This window comes from Hydra vulgaris, chromosome 15 (genome assembly GCF_038396675.1).
Source record: "Hydra vulgaris chromosome 15, alternate assembly HydraT2T_AEP".
NCBI classification, from domain to species: Eukaryota; Metazoa; Cnidaria; class Hydrozoa; order Anthoathecata; family Hydridae; genus Hydra; species Hydra vulgaris.
Window position 1 is genome coordinate 43,694,144 of NC_088934.1, and position 16,795 is coordinate 43,710,938.

At 27.5% G+C, this 16,795-nt stretch overlaps 3 protein-coding genes across 5 annotated transcripts in view; all 3 read right to left on the reverse strand.

Annotated features, from left to right (window-relative positions):
• Positions 1-2,960: 2,960 nt before the first annotated feature.
• LOC136092155 (uncharacterized) lies at positions 2,961-10,688 on the reverse strand. Its single transcript, XM_065819881.1, has 10 exons — positions 10,520-10,688; positions 9,077-9,189; positions 5,858-6,052; positions 5,538-5,677; positions 5,289-5,376; positions 4,933-5,104; positions 4,533-4,717; positions 4,077-4,236; positions 3,843-3,958; positions 2,961-3,385 (listed from the first exon to the last, which is right to left on the reverse strand). Exons 1-10 carry the CDS (start codon positions 10,605-10,607, stop codon positions 3,065-3,067), a joined length of 1,578 nt encoding a protein of 525 aa, XP_065675953.1. The 5' UTR covers positions 10,608-10,688; the 3' UTR covers positions 2,961-3,064.
• On the reverse strand, positions 6,233-8,827 carry LOC105850775 (uncharacterized). Its single transcript, XM_065819880.1, has one exon. The coding sequence runs from the start codon at positions 8,695-8,697 to the stop codon at positions 6,382-6,384; it is 2,316 nt and encodes a 771-aa protein (XP_065675952.1). The 5' UTR covers positions 8,698-8,827; the 3' UTR covers positions 6,233-6,381.
• A 1,944-nt stretch (positions 10,689-12,632) lies between the features above and the next one.
• Positions 12,633-16,795, reverse strand: part of LOC100202673 (conserved oligomeric Golgi complex subunit 4) — an 82,148-nt gene continuing 77,985 nt past the window's right edge. For all 3 annotated transcript variants that reach the window (XM_065819882.1, XM_065819884.1, XM_065819883.1), the window contains exons 28-30: positions 15,384-15,512; positions 12,902-12,993; positions 12,633-12,816 (exon numbers count right to left, since the gene is read on the reverse strand). In XM_065819882.1, coding sequence (XP_065675954.1) covers positions 12,774-12,816; positions 12,902-12,993; positions 15,384-15,512 — 264 coding nt within the window. In that variant the 3' untranslated portion in view covers positions 12,633-12,773. The remainder of the gene's footprint in view (positions 12,817-12,901; positions 12,994-15,383; positions 15,513-16,795) is intronic.

The following is a 16,795-nucleotide window of genomic DNA, read 5'->3' on the forward strand; positions in this document are numbered from 1 at the left end:
ACATTGATATACGAATTAAAATTTAATTTAGCTGGTTGGAATTTTTTTAAAGTGGGCATGGCAAAGGAGCACCAGATGCGATAGGAGGATCTGTGAAACGTCAGGCAGATCAATTGCTTAATATGGGTTGTGACCTTCCAGATGCAGAAAGTTTATATAACTTTCTTAACAATGGACATTCATTAATAAAGTTTTACTATATTGAGGGATTCAAAAATACTTCTTTTGACTCAAAATGTTCCAAAACATTAAAGGCTATTACAGGCACTATGAAATTGCATCAGCTGCACACAGACAGAAAATTTAATGTTTTGTATCGAGATTTAAGTTGCTTCAGTAAGAGGGCTACAATTTGCACATACACTACAATTTAAAGCGATATATATTTTCCAAAAACTCTAGCACGGTAAAAAAAATATTTGTGTATTTTATTATTTTGCTAATTTATTTGTTTCTATAATAATTAAATTTATTTTAAGTACTTCCGTGAATTTCTTTTTAATATTGCAGAATTTTAACAGTGATGAAAGTGTTACTTCGGCCAATGCAATGAATGTCAATGATTACCTATTTTAACATTTAAGCAACAATATCATTGATTTGGTTAATTTCGATGAAAATTTGAATATCTTATTGATTAAAGCAAATGATGTTGTGAGCGACCACGACTTTCTTCACATTAATGATGTATGGTAATGATCCAGTAACGGAGCGGACAGTATTTGTACAATTTAAATCCGAAAAAGATTTTTGTCGAGTTAGTTTCTTTTTTTAAAGACGTTTTACCTTTTTTAAAAAGACAATGTACTGAATTTATTTGTATACTAAGATTTTCCCTTTAATTTAAAATGTAGCTTACACTGTTTTGCTTTTAAATAATAAATAATTAGCAAATGTCAGTAACGGAGCAGACATTGTCACATAAATTAAATTTTTTATGTCATTAAATTTGGTTAATATACTTAACATGTAGGCTGTAGTTATAGTACCCAGTATATTTCATTACAAAAATAGAATTTGTTACAAAAATAATAATAATTCACAGATGTAGTTACATTTATGTTACGGTAGCGGAATGGAAAAAATTATTGGGCCTCATTATTTGATGATATCCAAAAACATCTAAAAAGCAGATTCGTGCAAAATCAAATCTATTTTGTACATTCCTAATGATGAAATTTAACATACTGGTTAAAATTTTATAGATAGCCCAAACTTTAATTTCATACAACATTAGTTGCGACAAAACCGTCTTATGAGAAATTGACTCATTTACAATAATTTATTATAGTACTTGTATCTTATATTAAAAACACTTCTATTCATCAGCAATGGTAAAAGACGTATCGAATAAAAATTAAGAAAATATATGAAATAATTTTTTTAAACATTTTAGGTATGACACTTTAAAGCATTGGAACAAATTTGAAATTTGAGCAGTTGCGATTCTAGAATTAAAATGAGGGGGTCGAATCTTTAAAATGACTGCTTTCTAAAAAAAAAAAAAAGAAACTCCTCAAAATTAAAAATCACCCGGCTCAAATGTGTCAAATACCCAACTAGCTGACTTTATTCCTTAAAAAACCAACTATAACTTGAATATTGCATTCTTTGGGGAATGACACTTTCAAACCCCAAATACCCACGTAGAATAGCCCCTGAATTTGAGTATATTCATGCTTATGTCAAATGACAATGTTTTGCAAAAAATCTTGATAATTACAGGGACAATATGAAAATTATTATTTAAATAAAATAATACTATGAGAAAAGTAAACGGTAAAAAAATTTCAGCAAAAGAAAAAGAAATTGTTACCCCTGTTGGCCATGATTAAAATTTAACAGTAATTTAAAATAACAAAAATCTTCAAATAAGTAACAAAAAAATGAAAAAAAAAATAATAAATCAAATAAAAACAATAAGAACAAGAAGAAATAAAAAGTACAATATTATAAAAGAAGATAAATAAAATAAAATAAAAGTAAAACGTTATGAAAATAAGTGCCAATCAAATGAAAATAAATTGCTGCATTCTTATCTCAAAACGAAACAAAGGAAAGATCAATTTTGAATACTAGACCGAAAAAAGTGTTGAACCAAAGTTCTACGAAAAATAACACAGCTCAACAACAACAACAAAAATTTTTTGGTGCCGAGCAAACAATTTATTTTTTGTATAGCATTTCTCATTTTGATTTTAACTATACAACTTATTTTTCACCATCACGTCAAGTTGTAAAGATATTTGGGTTCAAATCTTAAGTATTTGGGGTAAAATCCCAAACATTGTCAAAAAAAAAAAAAAATCTTCAAAAGTATGTCAACCTGGGTCTCAAAAGTAGCGCATTTTCATAGAGAATTTAGAAAACATTTTTTAACAATTTAAAGGATTTCACCCCAAATGCTAAAGATTTGAACCCAAATAACTTTGCAACATGACGTGATGGTGAAAAATGAGTTGCATACACTCTTAAAAAAGTTCCGGTAAATTGACGGAAATTTCAGGCAAAATACCTGAACTACTTCGTGCCGTATGGAACCAGACGAACATTCAGGTAAAATACCTGAACCTGAACTGGTTCAGGATTTTTACCTGAACCTGAACTGTTTCGGTTCCGGTATTATGCCTGAACCTGAACCAGTTCAGGTTCAGGTAAAATACCTAAACCTGAACCAGTTCAAGTTCAGGTATTTTACCTGAATGTTCGTCTGGTTCCATACGGCACAAAGTAGTTCAGGTATTTTGCCTGAAAGAGTAAATATTCAGTAAAATTCCATATCGCGATTATAAACTATCTTGGTTTAGGCGTAAATTCGATATTAGTTTTTATTAGGTCTGAAGATGTTAAATTTTTAGTAAAATTCGATATTAGTTTTCATTAGGCCTGAAGATGTTAAATTTTCAGTAAAATGCCAAATTGTGATTATAAATGAACTCGGTTTAGACATAAAAACGATATTTGATTTTCAGACAGTCAATATACTTAAATTTATAATTAATACAAATTTATGCTTAACAATTCAATATAGAAAATAATAATTAAAATATAATTGTTTCGGCATTTAAAATTGATTAAGTTTTTGTCTAAGGTAAAGGGACAAGTCACTGGCTCCTCTCGATAGATGCATTTCATCTTGGTAACCTAACACGGTATGTTGCAAAAAGTACAATATGTGGCTACATTGTTCCGCATACTCCATGTTCATTAAAAAATAAAGTTTAATTAATATGTCCACAGCATAAGATATACATCTGTTGATAGGAACACCTCGACACTCCGTGACAATAAATAATTGTTCGACACTGCAATGAGTACCCAAAGCTATGACTAAAAGATGCTTGTGAGTACGACTTTGAATCACAACTTCCATCGGAGTTGATACCTATTTAGATGCAGTATAGAAATTAAAATAAGTCATTAAAAAATGTAATTTTGATACATAATAAATATAAATATCAGCACATACAACTTTAAACTAATACTATATTTAATAACTAAACAGTAAAATCCTGTTAACTTAGACACTGGATAAATCTGACAGATTTTCAATTCCCCATGAACTCTCTCTATATATGTAGAGAAAGTTCAATGAGAATTGAAAATCTGTTTACCGGTATCTCGGTATACCGAGAACTTTGCTTAACTCGGACATTCGCAGAATATTTATGTATTCCCCTTCCCTTGAGAGTCCGACTCTCAACGGGGCATTTTTCTGTATAGCAATGTTAATAACATGTAAAGTTATTAAATATATATTATTGTGCATATTACTACAAACTTAATATTATACTTAATATGTATAAATTTATATCTATTAGAAATCTATTATTCCAATATACCGGATAAAATTGAATGAAATGTTCTGCAACTTCAGCAGCTGATGCACAACTTTTATTCTTTGATGGCACTTTAATTATAAAGGGGAGTAATAAAAATGCAAAATCCATTTCAATTCCTGTTTTAAAAAAACAAATAATTTTTGTTAGTGAAATCCTTTTATTAATTTATAAATTATTATAATGATTTTAAATATCAAATACACCCTGCCATATTGTTTTATAACACTTAGATACCTATAGAAGGGTTGTCTTGCATATCAAGCTCAGCAAGAATCTGCTTCACCATCAAATTTGTTTTTTGCCTTGCCCAAGAGATAACATGTGGCGTTATTTGCTCCCAATGAGCCAAAAAATCATTTGACTCTGGAAAATTGCAACAGAAATCCTTCTGAAACTAAGATAAGAATATAGTATAAGACTGCTAGTAAAATCATTTTCTTTAATTTTACTTCAGCAAAACTAAGAATACTTTAGCAAAACCTTTAGGACAAAAAAATATTTAAAAAATACAAGATCATCATGTAACTTTTACGTATCTTGTAATTCAAAAGATGTATCATTTAACTCATAAAAGATACATCTTAGATGTATTTTGTATGAATTACAATACATTTAATTTTTGTGATTGAATAATTTTAAATATTTATTGGTGAAAGGTTTTAATGATAATAAGGTAATTTTTATTCTTACGTGTATGGCTAGATCTTTTAGTGGCGGAAATGTTTTAAGTAAATCTTCAAATGTTGGCCTACAATTCACAATCCATTTTCGTCGAGAGCATGAAGTTTTTTCCATATAGTCCAACTTTCTTTCATAGCCTAAGTCATCAAATCTCAACTCTCCTATCATACTTAGTTCTTCTTTTGAGAAAGGCGCTATACAAGAAAAAAATATATTATTTATAACACAATAAATTTAAAAAACTATTTTTCAATATTTATATAGATTTAAAATGTTTGTTTTAGCTAGATTTATTAGCTGATTGTTTATATGCTTTATTTGGAAAATTAATTTCAATACTGAGTATTAGGTAAATGTCTTAATTAAACGAAGAAAGAGTTTATGAAAAATATACTTAATATTAAAATACCGGACGAGTGGAACTCTTCTGCTAAAACAATAACTCTCTTTCGACGAGCTTGTACATGAACACCAACATGTTTTCGCATAGTTTTCAATCTCTCTTCTATGTGGCCATGAGGAGTGACCTTCCTTTTCTTATTACCCACTACATACTCTGTAAATGGGCTATAATAGTTTTCCTACAAAAATATTTTTTTGAAAAATTAGATTTATCACCTCATAGACAACTCAACTTATAATTGACAAATTGTGAATATACTACTACTAATAATAATTATTCCTTGACTGTTGTGGCCCCTTTGGCCTTAGGGAGAAAAAAAAAAAGGTAAAAAAAAACTAATAAAATGTCTCTAATAGTCTCACATATCCAAGTTTTCCACCAGAATGTAGGTTTGGAAAGGCAGTGATAATAGCTTTTGCAAGATTAGATTTGGTTTTTGTGGAAGGATACCTAAAACATTTATTTAAGAAAATACTTGTATTGCCAAATTTATATTAAGCAAATGTTTGATAAATTTTCATAAATAGCTTTATAAATAATTTTTATTAAACAAAACTTTTCAGTGTTATTTCAATAGTTCCTTAATATTACGGAAATAAACATAAACTTACATATTTCCAACTCTATGGACCATTGAGTTAACAACAATGTGGATCATATCTTGACGCCTTTTAACAAGTGCACCTGTAGAATCATATTCTGCCAAAACAAGCTTACCTGTTTGATGTTCATCAAGCAAACTACGTATGTTCTACATAAAAACAAAATCTTCATTTGTATAAGTTGAAAGTTTAGTTGTTGTTTTTTTAATTATAAAAGGAATTTATTGCTGCAAAAAATGTGGGGAATCCTGGCTTATTACCGTTTGTTTAAAATAATGAACTAAGTATAAACAAAACACTTTAAAAAATTACTTTTAAGGTATACTTACAAAGTCAATGTTATCCAATCTTAAAGCAACCTGTACATCAATAGTAGAAACCTTTAATTTAACTTTACTTGACTCATTTAAAACACCAGGTGAAGATTGAATTGTCGATGATAATGTTGGTGACAAAGCCGACTCATCAAGGGAGCTGTTTAAAGTTTCACTTAAACTGAAAGATGTAGATGTTATATCATTTTTCTACAAAAAAAAAAAAAAAAAAAAGTTTATATTCACTTCTCAAGCTGTTTATTAAAGGAGTAATGTACTTGTTCACAACAACAAATGTATATATATATATATATATATATATATATATATATATATATATATATATATATATATATATATATATATATATATATACATTTATTGTTTTAGACAAGTTATAGTGGGTTATAAATACTTTTACATTTAGTTTAGCAAACTACTTATATTATTTTTAGCAACTCAATAATAAGCTTTTCTTTAACTGCTATCTTAAGAATTTACAATTAAGCAAAATATACAAATTATTTAAAAATGAAAAATCATTTTAATACATTGCAATGATACAAATAGTGACGTAAAATAATATGCTCGTATATACATGTAGGTTTTAAACAATGAACAGTATCAAAAGGTTTATAATCTGCTAAGTCACTTGCTCTCAAACATATACGCTCTGAATCAAGTGAACAACAATACGATAGAGTTAGATCACAATACATGTGGACATGCCACTTAAGTCCAATAAAATAAATTACATTTTGATGAACATATATTTGTTCAATTTTAACAAATGACGGTTCACCTTCATCACTAATAGAGTGAAGTACAGACATCTTAGTTTGGTACTTTTGACCAAAAATGACAACTTTTTCAGTCATAAACACATTCATTTTTTCACCAATAAGAGGTAAAATTAATGACTTATGTCTAATATCTGATGATGAAATAATTGTACCATTTCCAACATCTGAAATCCCTTTTAATGGACATCTAGTCATCCAAACTAAAACATGAGAAAGTTGGTGTCTGCTTGCGAGAGAAAATGCTATATTTTTAAAGTTACAAATGATATGAGCAAGACGCTTAGAAAAGTTATGCTTTGCTTCAAACCGCATTACCATCATATGTAAAAGTGGTCCGCTATTCTCTATTATAGTACCATAGTGAACCATTCTGTGATGTTTATATAAAAGTCTTTTATCAGGATAACATATTTTAAATAACTCATGATGCTCTGATACAAGATCTTTTAAGTACAAAACATGCGACAGTACAGAGTTTGGCAATAAAATAATTTCTGTCAGCTGCTTTAGCAATTGGTACAAACGCCATTTTAAATTATCTACTTTGTCAATAACATCAGCTAAAATACATGGTAAATGTAAAAACAAAATCAGCATCTGAGCTGACCGTTGTCCAAGCAATGAGTTGTGACTTTTTAAATGTGACTCACTTATAAAACTAGGTTTTGATTTACTAACCAGACCATAGTCCATTGTATTAATACGACAATTAAGCCCGTGGAGATTAACAAGCTTCAAGTCATAAATTATGTGGCGCAAAAATAACTTGACTTCAAACGGAATTACACCTTCCAATAAATCATGCATTATATCGGCTGAGTCATTACAAGCAGGATGGTAATAGTTCAAATTTTTTAAAGTTGATGGCCGCTTGATGCCACACTCTTTAGATGAAATAGTACCATTTTTAAGCTGCTCAATATGTTGCTCATATGATTGTTGTGTCCTTATTGTAAGAGAATACTCACAAAATACTTTTTGCATCTCATCCTGAGTCACCATACACAAGTCACAAGCAAATAAAGCACTGCTAAAATTTTCCATGTATCCAAGTATTGCATGCAGCCCTAAATTATCACCAACAATTTGTGTTAAAAAACAACGAATATTTATCTCTTTTCCTTCACAAAAAACTGTAAAACTCTCATCGTGTAAGCCTTTTAATTGTTGAACAATAACTTCCATAACAGGATCAGTGGTGTACCGTTTAATGTCTTCCGAATGTGCTAAGGCCAACAAATGAATATTGCTTAACGCAGAATTTACAGCTGGTGGAAAAATTTTTATTGTAAAATAAAATGCACCTAACTTGTGTATTCCAGTTTTAGATCCAAGCGGATTTGTTGTCTCTACCTCATCAAAATAAATCTGAATAAATACATGAATACTGTTAGGAAAATAATGTTTGGCATATGTTTTTAGCTGTCTGACATGCTTACCATCTAACCAATCTTCTGCTATATCATTTGCTGACTCATTGTCTCTTTTTAAAATTTTCCAAGTCTCAGGTTGTTTTAAAACCAATTTCAAGGTTTTCTCAATTGGTATAAGGTAAAACTTATTTTTCACACACACCTGCATTTGTTGCTTTGTTGATCTGTCTCGCTTAACATCCCACCGATCTCCTATTGAATCTGCTTCAGGTTCAACATAGAGACCTTTTAGTTTAAGATAATTCAACAATTTATAATGAGTATCAATGCCCTTAAAAGGATTTTTCCAGGTGTTAAATTCTTCTGAAAGAGCATTAAATGATTCGGTACCACATCTGTATGTTTTTAACACAACGTCTGTCTTGGCAAGCAGATAATTAATAATATCATTTAGCAACTCATTTAAACTATCCATTATGAACTGCGATGTGCTTAAAGAAATGGAACTAGAAGATTGCAAAGACATCAAAAATTTTAATGCTGCCTGTGAAACACCATACTCGTCTACAATAGGTGCAACAAAAACACTTTCTTTTGCTACACTTTCTTTTGTTAAACTTTCAAAATATGAAACCTCATTGCAACCTTTGGCTAAGTATTCGTTTTCTGTATTTTGCATTGTAATATCTGAATGGTTTAAAACTTCTTTCAAAGTATCATGGCACCTATGAGTTTTTTAAATGTGTTTACGTAACACTTTATAAAGTGTGAATGTGCGAATGCAACCATTAACATTGCATCGTAAAAAACAAGGTTCAAACAACAGGTGCGTGTTTCTTAAATGATAAGTATAATCATTAGTGGTTTGAAAAAATTTTGTGCACAAGTAACAACTCAGTTGTAACAAACCCTATAAAATATCATGTAAAATATAAAAATAATGTTCACTTTAATCATCATAATTTATATACAACTAAAAAAATATTTTTAATAAAAACTAAATAAATATTTTCTGCAGTCTATATTTTATTATAATTATATTTTATTAAATAGTTAACCTTTTTTTCCTCAATTATGGCTTGAATTTTAATGGCCTGGCCCATTTTGATGCCCATTGCATGCAGCAATAATGCGTTTAACTCCAAAAAAGCTAACCCATCAATTTCTTCACCTAAAATAATAATCAATAGTATATTTAGTATAAAAACTAAGCATTTGTGTTTCAATAGAAACCTTTTTGTCTTTAAATACAGTTTATAATTATTTAATCAAATATATTTTGTAACAATTATTATAACCAACAATTTAATAAAATAGTAGGATTAGAGTAGATAGATGTGCATCTATCACTTATTTACTTTAATTTTTTAGTTTTTTTACAAATTTAAACTTAGTTGAACTAAGTTTGACTTTGTAAATTTCATTGTGTGTATATCTTTTTATTTATAAAGTTTTTAGATTATGCACATCACATACTACATAACTTTTATAATGAACACCATATAGAATGTGACGTGTAAACATCACATTCTATATGGTCTTTATTATAAAAGTTATGCAGTATGTGATGTGTATAATCTAAAAACTTTTTTAAATAAAAAGATACACGTTATTAATAATATAGATATTGATATAGTATATCGATATGATAAATAATAAAAATATATTTTGACATCTATACACGTGTATACATCTATATATATATCATACATCCATATATATATATATACATATATATATATATATATATATATATATATATATATATTGTAAGTTTTACATCCATTTTTCCACACTGGTGTGGTTTGGATGGTTCTTCATAATGACATATAAATGCCATTATGAAAGAGTTGAAGCAATCTTTTAAAACCGGATGCCCTTCCTTACGTTAACATGAAGCAGGTTGTACTGGATTACATGTTACCAGTAGCCTGCTACTGGTAACTTTACTTGACATAAGGATAATCTGACCTGACGATACCGGTGAGTCCCTTTTCGATATTATTCTTGTTTGAGCTATTATGTATATCATATATCATACATATACATATATCCATATATATATCATACATCCAGATATATCATGATGTAATATGATATAGTAGTTTATATATAATATGATATACTACATTTTATATACTATGATATGTTATATCATAATATGATATAGTATAATATAATACGTAAATGAGATGCGTATATTATATACACATCTCTTTTACGTACATTCGCAAAAAATATACACATATATATGTATGTAATTGTAATGTATACATAAGTAAATATACACATGTATATATACATGTATATATACATGTGTATTTTTAAATATGTATATATACATTATATATTTACATATGCATATATACATACAATATACACATATGTATGTATGTAAATATAATATATACATATGTAAATATACATATATAAATATGTAAATATACTATATACACATCTCTTTTACGTACGTTCGCAAAAAATATGAAAAGATAGCTTACTTTTAAGCTTTTCTGTAGCGTCTATAGATACTCCTTTTGATAATAAATATTCTGCCAACTGTGACTCTGACAACTTTTTTATGCTCATTTTTAATAAAAAAATTTAAAATGAGAGAATGCAATCACATGCGACCTCTAAAAAGTTTAATGGTGATTGCTTTTGGCGCGGAAAAATTATTTCGCATTTTCAGGCGATTTACTTGATGTTTCCGGTAAAGCACCTGAACGTTTCGGTAGAAAAATTCACGGAACTTCTTTTGCCTGAACATTTCAGGAATTTTATTCTAAGTGTTCAGCTGGTTTGCTAAAATACCTGAACCAATACGGTAATATGCCTGAATGTTTGAATTAAATTGCCTGAATATTCAGGTAAATTTGCCCACCTGAACCATTCCGGACAGAGTTAGCCTGAACTTTTTTAAGAGTGTATTTGAAATCAAAATGAGAAATGCTATACAAAAGACAAATTGTTTGCTCGGCACCAGAAAAAATTTTGTTGTTGTTGTTGACCTGTGTAATCAAAGTTATCAACCTCTCGTCTAGATCGGTAGTGTAAAATCACATTAATATAAATTTTTGAACAATTATTATGTAATAATGCTACTGAAATTTATAATAGTTTTGTATTTTATTTAAGTAGACAAAAAACTAGGATCAATACACAATGGAAACTTTCTTCAAGCTGTTGGCAAAGTTCAATCCTTTTTTTGCTCAACACTTAACCACTCATGGTAACCAAAAGAGAAACAACTCGTACCTATCTAAAACACATATAAAGAGTTCATTTAAGTTAATTAAGTTGGGTCTAAACTTAAGTTTAGCTAGGTCTGGGAAGGGCAAAACAATTTTATGCCGTGGCCGACCCCACGGGTTTCGTGGTGGAGAGACACAATCGTCATATTCTAAAAAATGTCCTCTATATTGGACATTTTTTGAAAGAAAAAAAAAGGTCTTTTAAGAAAATAATGAGGGACACGTGCCCCCCCCCCCCGGGTTGTGTTGGTTCTGTATGCACAATATGCGATGCAAAAATAAAATTGTTTGGAGGTTTTATTTACAAAACTATCTTTAAATATGTATTAATGTTTAAAAACTAGATTTCCAAAGCTATTTTGAAATTATTTATAAATTATTTCCGGCATACATAAAAACGCAAAACACACACTTAACTTATGTGCTTGAGAATTACTAGAGTGTTGTGTTCTGAAGCAATATTTTAACAGTTTATGTAACTATAAACAAGCTTCTTGTTGAAAATTTTTGGCGTCAAGTATCTTTTAAAAAAGCCATACAAATTTGATATATATTGTAAATACAATAATATAATCGCAAAAATACCACTGAGTAAAAGAAACCGACATGCCAACTGACCTTAAGGATGTTGACACATTAAGCAGATACATTCTTGTGTTATTTAGTGAACTATTTAATATTGTGCACCAGAGCTGACCTTGTGTACACAAACTACTATTTAAAGCCTGTTTTTTTTTTTTAATAAAACTTTTAATTTTATTTTAAAATAAATATTGCAGTAATATATTAATAAATTCTCATAGAGGTTGTCCGTAAATTACGTCACGCTTTAGGGTGGAAGAGGGTTAGTGGTTTTATGACGACTCATACAGAACTTGTTACTAAAGAGTTACAATGTTGTAACGAGGGAAGGAGGGAGGGGGTAAAGAATCAAAACTGACGACCTCATATTTCTTTTTCATATTTTTATATTTGCTGACTATTTAACAACAATGATTTCAGTTATTGAAAACTGATTAGTACTTATGAGAACCATACATTTCTTTTCTCTAGGGAGAAGTATATTATTGTTAAGTTTCACAGTTTTTCAAACAAATAAAAATTATATTCCTCCCACATCACAACCGTATTCTCCAAAAACAGTTAACTATGTAAATATTTATACTTTTTATTTTAGAAGCGAAATATTATACTTATAATACAAGCGAAGCAACGATTAAGTCAAATTTACAGCAAATGATTTAGTTTGGAAATCAAAATTATTGAAAAATCAATAATCATTATTTCCCTATTCTCCCCTACAAATTTTAAACAATATTTCATATGATGATATTTATCATCTATTAAAATGCTTCTTGGCTCTGTGGTTAGAGAACCCTGCTTTTATTTGCAAGAACAATGTTTATACAAATATTGATTTCGTTTTCATTTTCTTACATTGAAGGTTTGAGAGATTTTTTCTAAATAATGACTCAACTTTAACATTCGTGTTAAAAAATATTTACAACTTCAGCCTTTGAATGTCTTCATTTCGAAAATCGCTTCTAAAAAGATTTTATGTAAAATTAAAAAAAAAAAAAAAAAAGCATTAAAATATTGCTTAACAATACGCGTATATTTTAAGAATACCTTAAAGCAAGTACAGCCCGAACTTCACCAGGGGTAAGACGCCAAGTTAACGGTCCAGAGTTTTCACCCCAATAATCCAACAGCTCGTTTACCTTAAAAGTTAAATCACATTAACCTCAATTACCTTAAACTAAAAATTTAAATGACTTTTCATTTTATAATTTTACAACTCAAATGCAATAAAAAATTAAAAAATTGAGTAAATTACACAACAGCTCAAAAAATTCATACAAAGTTCTCAACAGATTCTTTAAAAATATTCTAAATTACACATTTTACTCTCAAAACAGCTTTAAAATTTCACTCATACTACACTTCTTGTGTACTTGGAAAGATTGGTGTACTTGGAATGATTGGTGTACTTGGAAAGATTGGTGTACTTGGGCTAAAACGTGTACTAAGGATGAAAGAAGATACTTGCACAGATATATAAGATGTTTTACGGAATACAGAAGATTTAATAGTCAAAACCTTTGGATTATCTTAGTCCTAATTTATTTTCTGCTTGAAAATACATAGCAATCAATAGAAATACTAAGTATTGTATATGTATTGCTCTATAAAAAAATTACAGTTACGAATCAGGGATAATCAAAAATTAGAAAAATTAGACCAACCAAACTTTCTCAAATAGTTTAAATTTATTCAGGTTTGTGTCTATGTATGTATTCAGGTTTGTATCTATGTTGACAACCATACCAACAGGTTTTACAAGATTTCAGCCAACTTAAAATTCAACAAACATTTTTTTCATAATCTTAATAGTAGAAACAATAAACAATTATAAAAAATATAAAGTATTATAAATAATTATAAAAAATATAAAGTATATATTATACAAATATAATTATTTTAGCAATTAAAAATCAAATATTGAAATCTCAAAACATTAAAAATGTCAATTAGAACCTTCATAAATCTCACAGACATACATGTTTTTTAACTATTTATTGTTTTAAAATGGTGGTTCATACCTCGAAACGTATGAAATACTAAACTAGTTTATTGTAAACTATTGCAATTAATTTACATCTTGTAACCTCAAAACTTCATTTTTTTGGTAACCTCGTAATTATTTATCTAATCAAATAAACTAATGTTAAAGCAATTTCAGAAAAAAAATTTAAATCATATTAATTTCAGCAAGATTATTTTGGAGTTTTTCCATATTCAGAGATTTTCAGATTCTTACTATATTACCATTTCAAAATCTCTATTTTTATAATCTCAAAATTGCAAAAAAAAATTTAAGATAGCAATCTCTAGCAGTAGCTGCTACTTTTTTTTTCTAAATAATTAAATGTGACTGCTAAAGAAATGAAGCAGTGAAGTTTTGATTCTGATCTACTTAACAACATGATTACTTTTCCTATTTCAAATTTTTTATAAATTTTATGAAAATTTTTTGATTTTAAACTTTAAATTATATAATTATACATATTATAATTTATTGCTATTTTTATAAACAGAAATATAAAAGAAGACAAAAACTGAATGGATGAATGATGAATGGATAAACGAATGGTAAAAAAAAAAATTTCAAAACTTTTATTTTATTTTTTTTAATTTTCACTTCACAACCTGTTTGTATTAAAATAACTGATAGCAAGCAGAATAATTTTCACTTCACAACCTGTTTGTATTAAAAGAACTGATAGCAAGCAGAATAATTTTTTTTTTCTTTAAAAAAAAAGGTAAAATAACAACTTTTTTTAGGTTCAAAGATCAAAGAAGATAAAACCAAAGATTAAGACGAGAGGTTTAAAATATCATAGATGATTAAACATTTTAATATTTTACATCAAGTACTATTTTCATTAAATTTTTTTTTTTGAGACTTGTATCTCAAAAAAAAAAAAAAAAAACTCATTTTCAATATCTAAAATCATAATCATTTCAAAAATCAAAAATTTCAAAAATCAAAATTATTACAAAGATTAAAGCTCATAAATTATAAAAAATTTTATTTTAAATTTTTAAAGTTTTAGAAATCAAAAAATGAATAAAGTAAACACAAATATAAAATACAAAGCAAAAAACATTGTAACTGATATAATGGCCAAAACTGAGATTAGTGTATCATTATGTTGTCTTTGGGGTAAAACCTAAATATGGTTGAATTTCCCTAAATTTGTCCTCTGCGTGCCAAGTGGAGGACATGGATTAGGTTTTATATGATTTAAATTTAAGCTTCTGATGAATTGGGTTGCTTTACATTAAGTTTTACATGATCTAATAAGAATAGTTCTTTATGATAAGAACAATTATTTAATAACTATTTTTGAGCCAAATATCAGAAAATATCAAAATTTTAAAAATTTATTTCAAAACATTTCAACTTTTAAACCGTGTTTTCTCCATTTTGCCAAACTGTCAGTTACAACCTTATTACTCCGAACCCACAATTTATTATAAATTAATTTATTATAACAAAAAAAGTATTTTTTATAATAAATAATTTTTGAAGAAATATATTATTTACCTTATCGAGATTAAGGATTGTTGAGATTTGTGTAATTCGTGCAAACTTGTCACGAATTGTCCATTCGCTAGCATTTGTTAAGTACTGAATTAGAGAACGAAGATCTTTATCTAACTGCAAACCCCCTAGCTGAAATTTAAATAAGAAATATTATCAAAATTAATAACAATTATTTAATTACTTATTTTATTAAATGTAAATATACTTATATAAATATATAATGATGAAAGTGTAAATTACTAAGTGTAATTACTTGTTAAGTAATACAGCATACACTACTACATAAATTTGTACAATTTACTATCTTATGTTTTTTTAATTTTTATAAATAGCTTAGTTTTACATGTTGATAATTAATATGCATGTTGATAATCTGGTTACAAATTTGATTGGTTAGCATAATCTAGTAACAATTTTGATTTGTTAGCATAATTCAAATTTTATGATAACATCAAAGTATGTAAAAATTTATAGCATTCTGATCATTTTCTGATCAGATAAATTTCTCAGAGCTAATTGCCTTGGGTTTATCTATCCAAAATATTTATTTATACTAAAGTATACTACTTCAGCAATTGAAAATTTTTTTTTTATTGTTTATTGTTTGTTTAGTTAACTTTTTACTCTTTATAACATATTAAATTATTTTGTTTTACATTCACCACTTTCATTTTCATATATTTTTTTTATAAAAAAAACGGCGCTTACAAACTTGATTGGTTTTTAAATATTTCTAGTGAAGCCCTATTTACTACAGTATGGAACAGGCATAAGTTTTCAGGATGAAACATAAGTAACAATAATGTTTAATTGACAGGTAAACTAGTTATTGTTGCAAATCCTCTTCAAAATACTGACTCTGAGGAGACTGCACCCATAGATATATAAATTACTGGATACGACACAGGCAGAAAAAATTGAAGCCAAACAAATTTCACCCTGATGACATAGAGTGACGTAGAAAAAACAAATTTAGTTAAAAACATCGTTTATATTATTCACCTATTTATATTTTATATTTCAATTTCAAGTTTTATTTTGCATTTCATAAATTGTAAAGTTATTTAAGAAGCATTTAAAATTCATAAATAGTTGTAAAATATAAGTTAAATTTAGTTGAACAAAATAAACTTATCCTAGATTCTACAAAAAAGATTTTTCAAATTCAAAAAAATTAAAAAATCTTTTCAAAAACTCTGCAATACAAGTAATAGTTTTGTTAAAACAATATGCCATGAACTGACTCAGTAAATAAATCATATATGGCTTAATATAATTAATTGCTTAATTGCAAGATTTATGTAGAGTTTTTAAAAGACTAACTTTGCATAAAAAAATATACATCTATATATATATATATATATATATATATATATATATATATATATATATATATATATATATATATATAT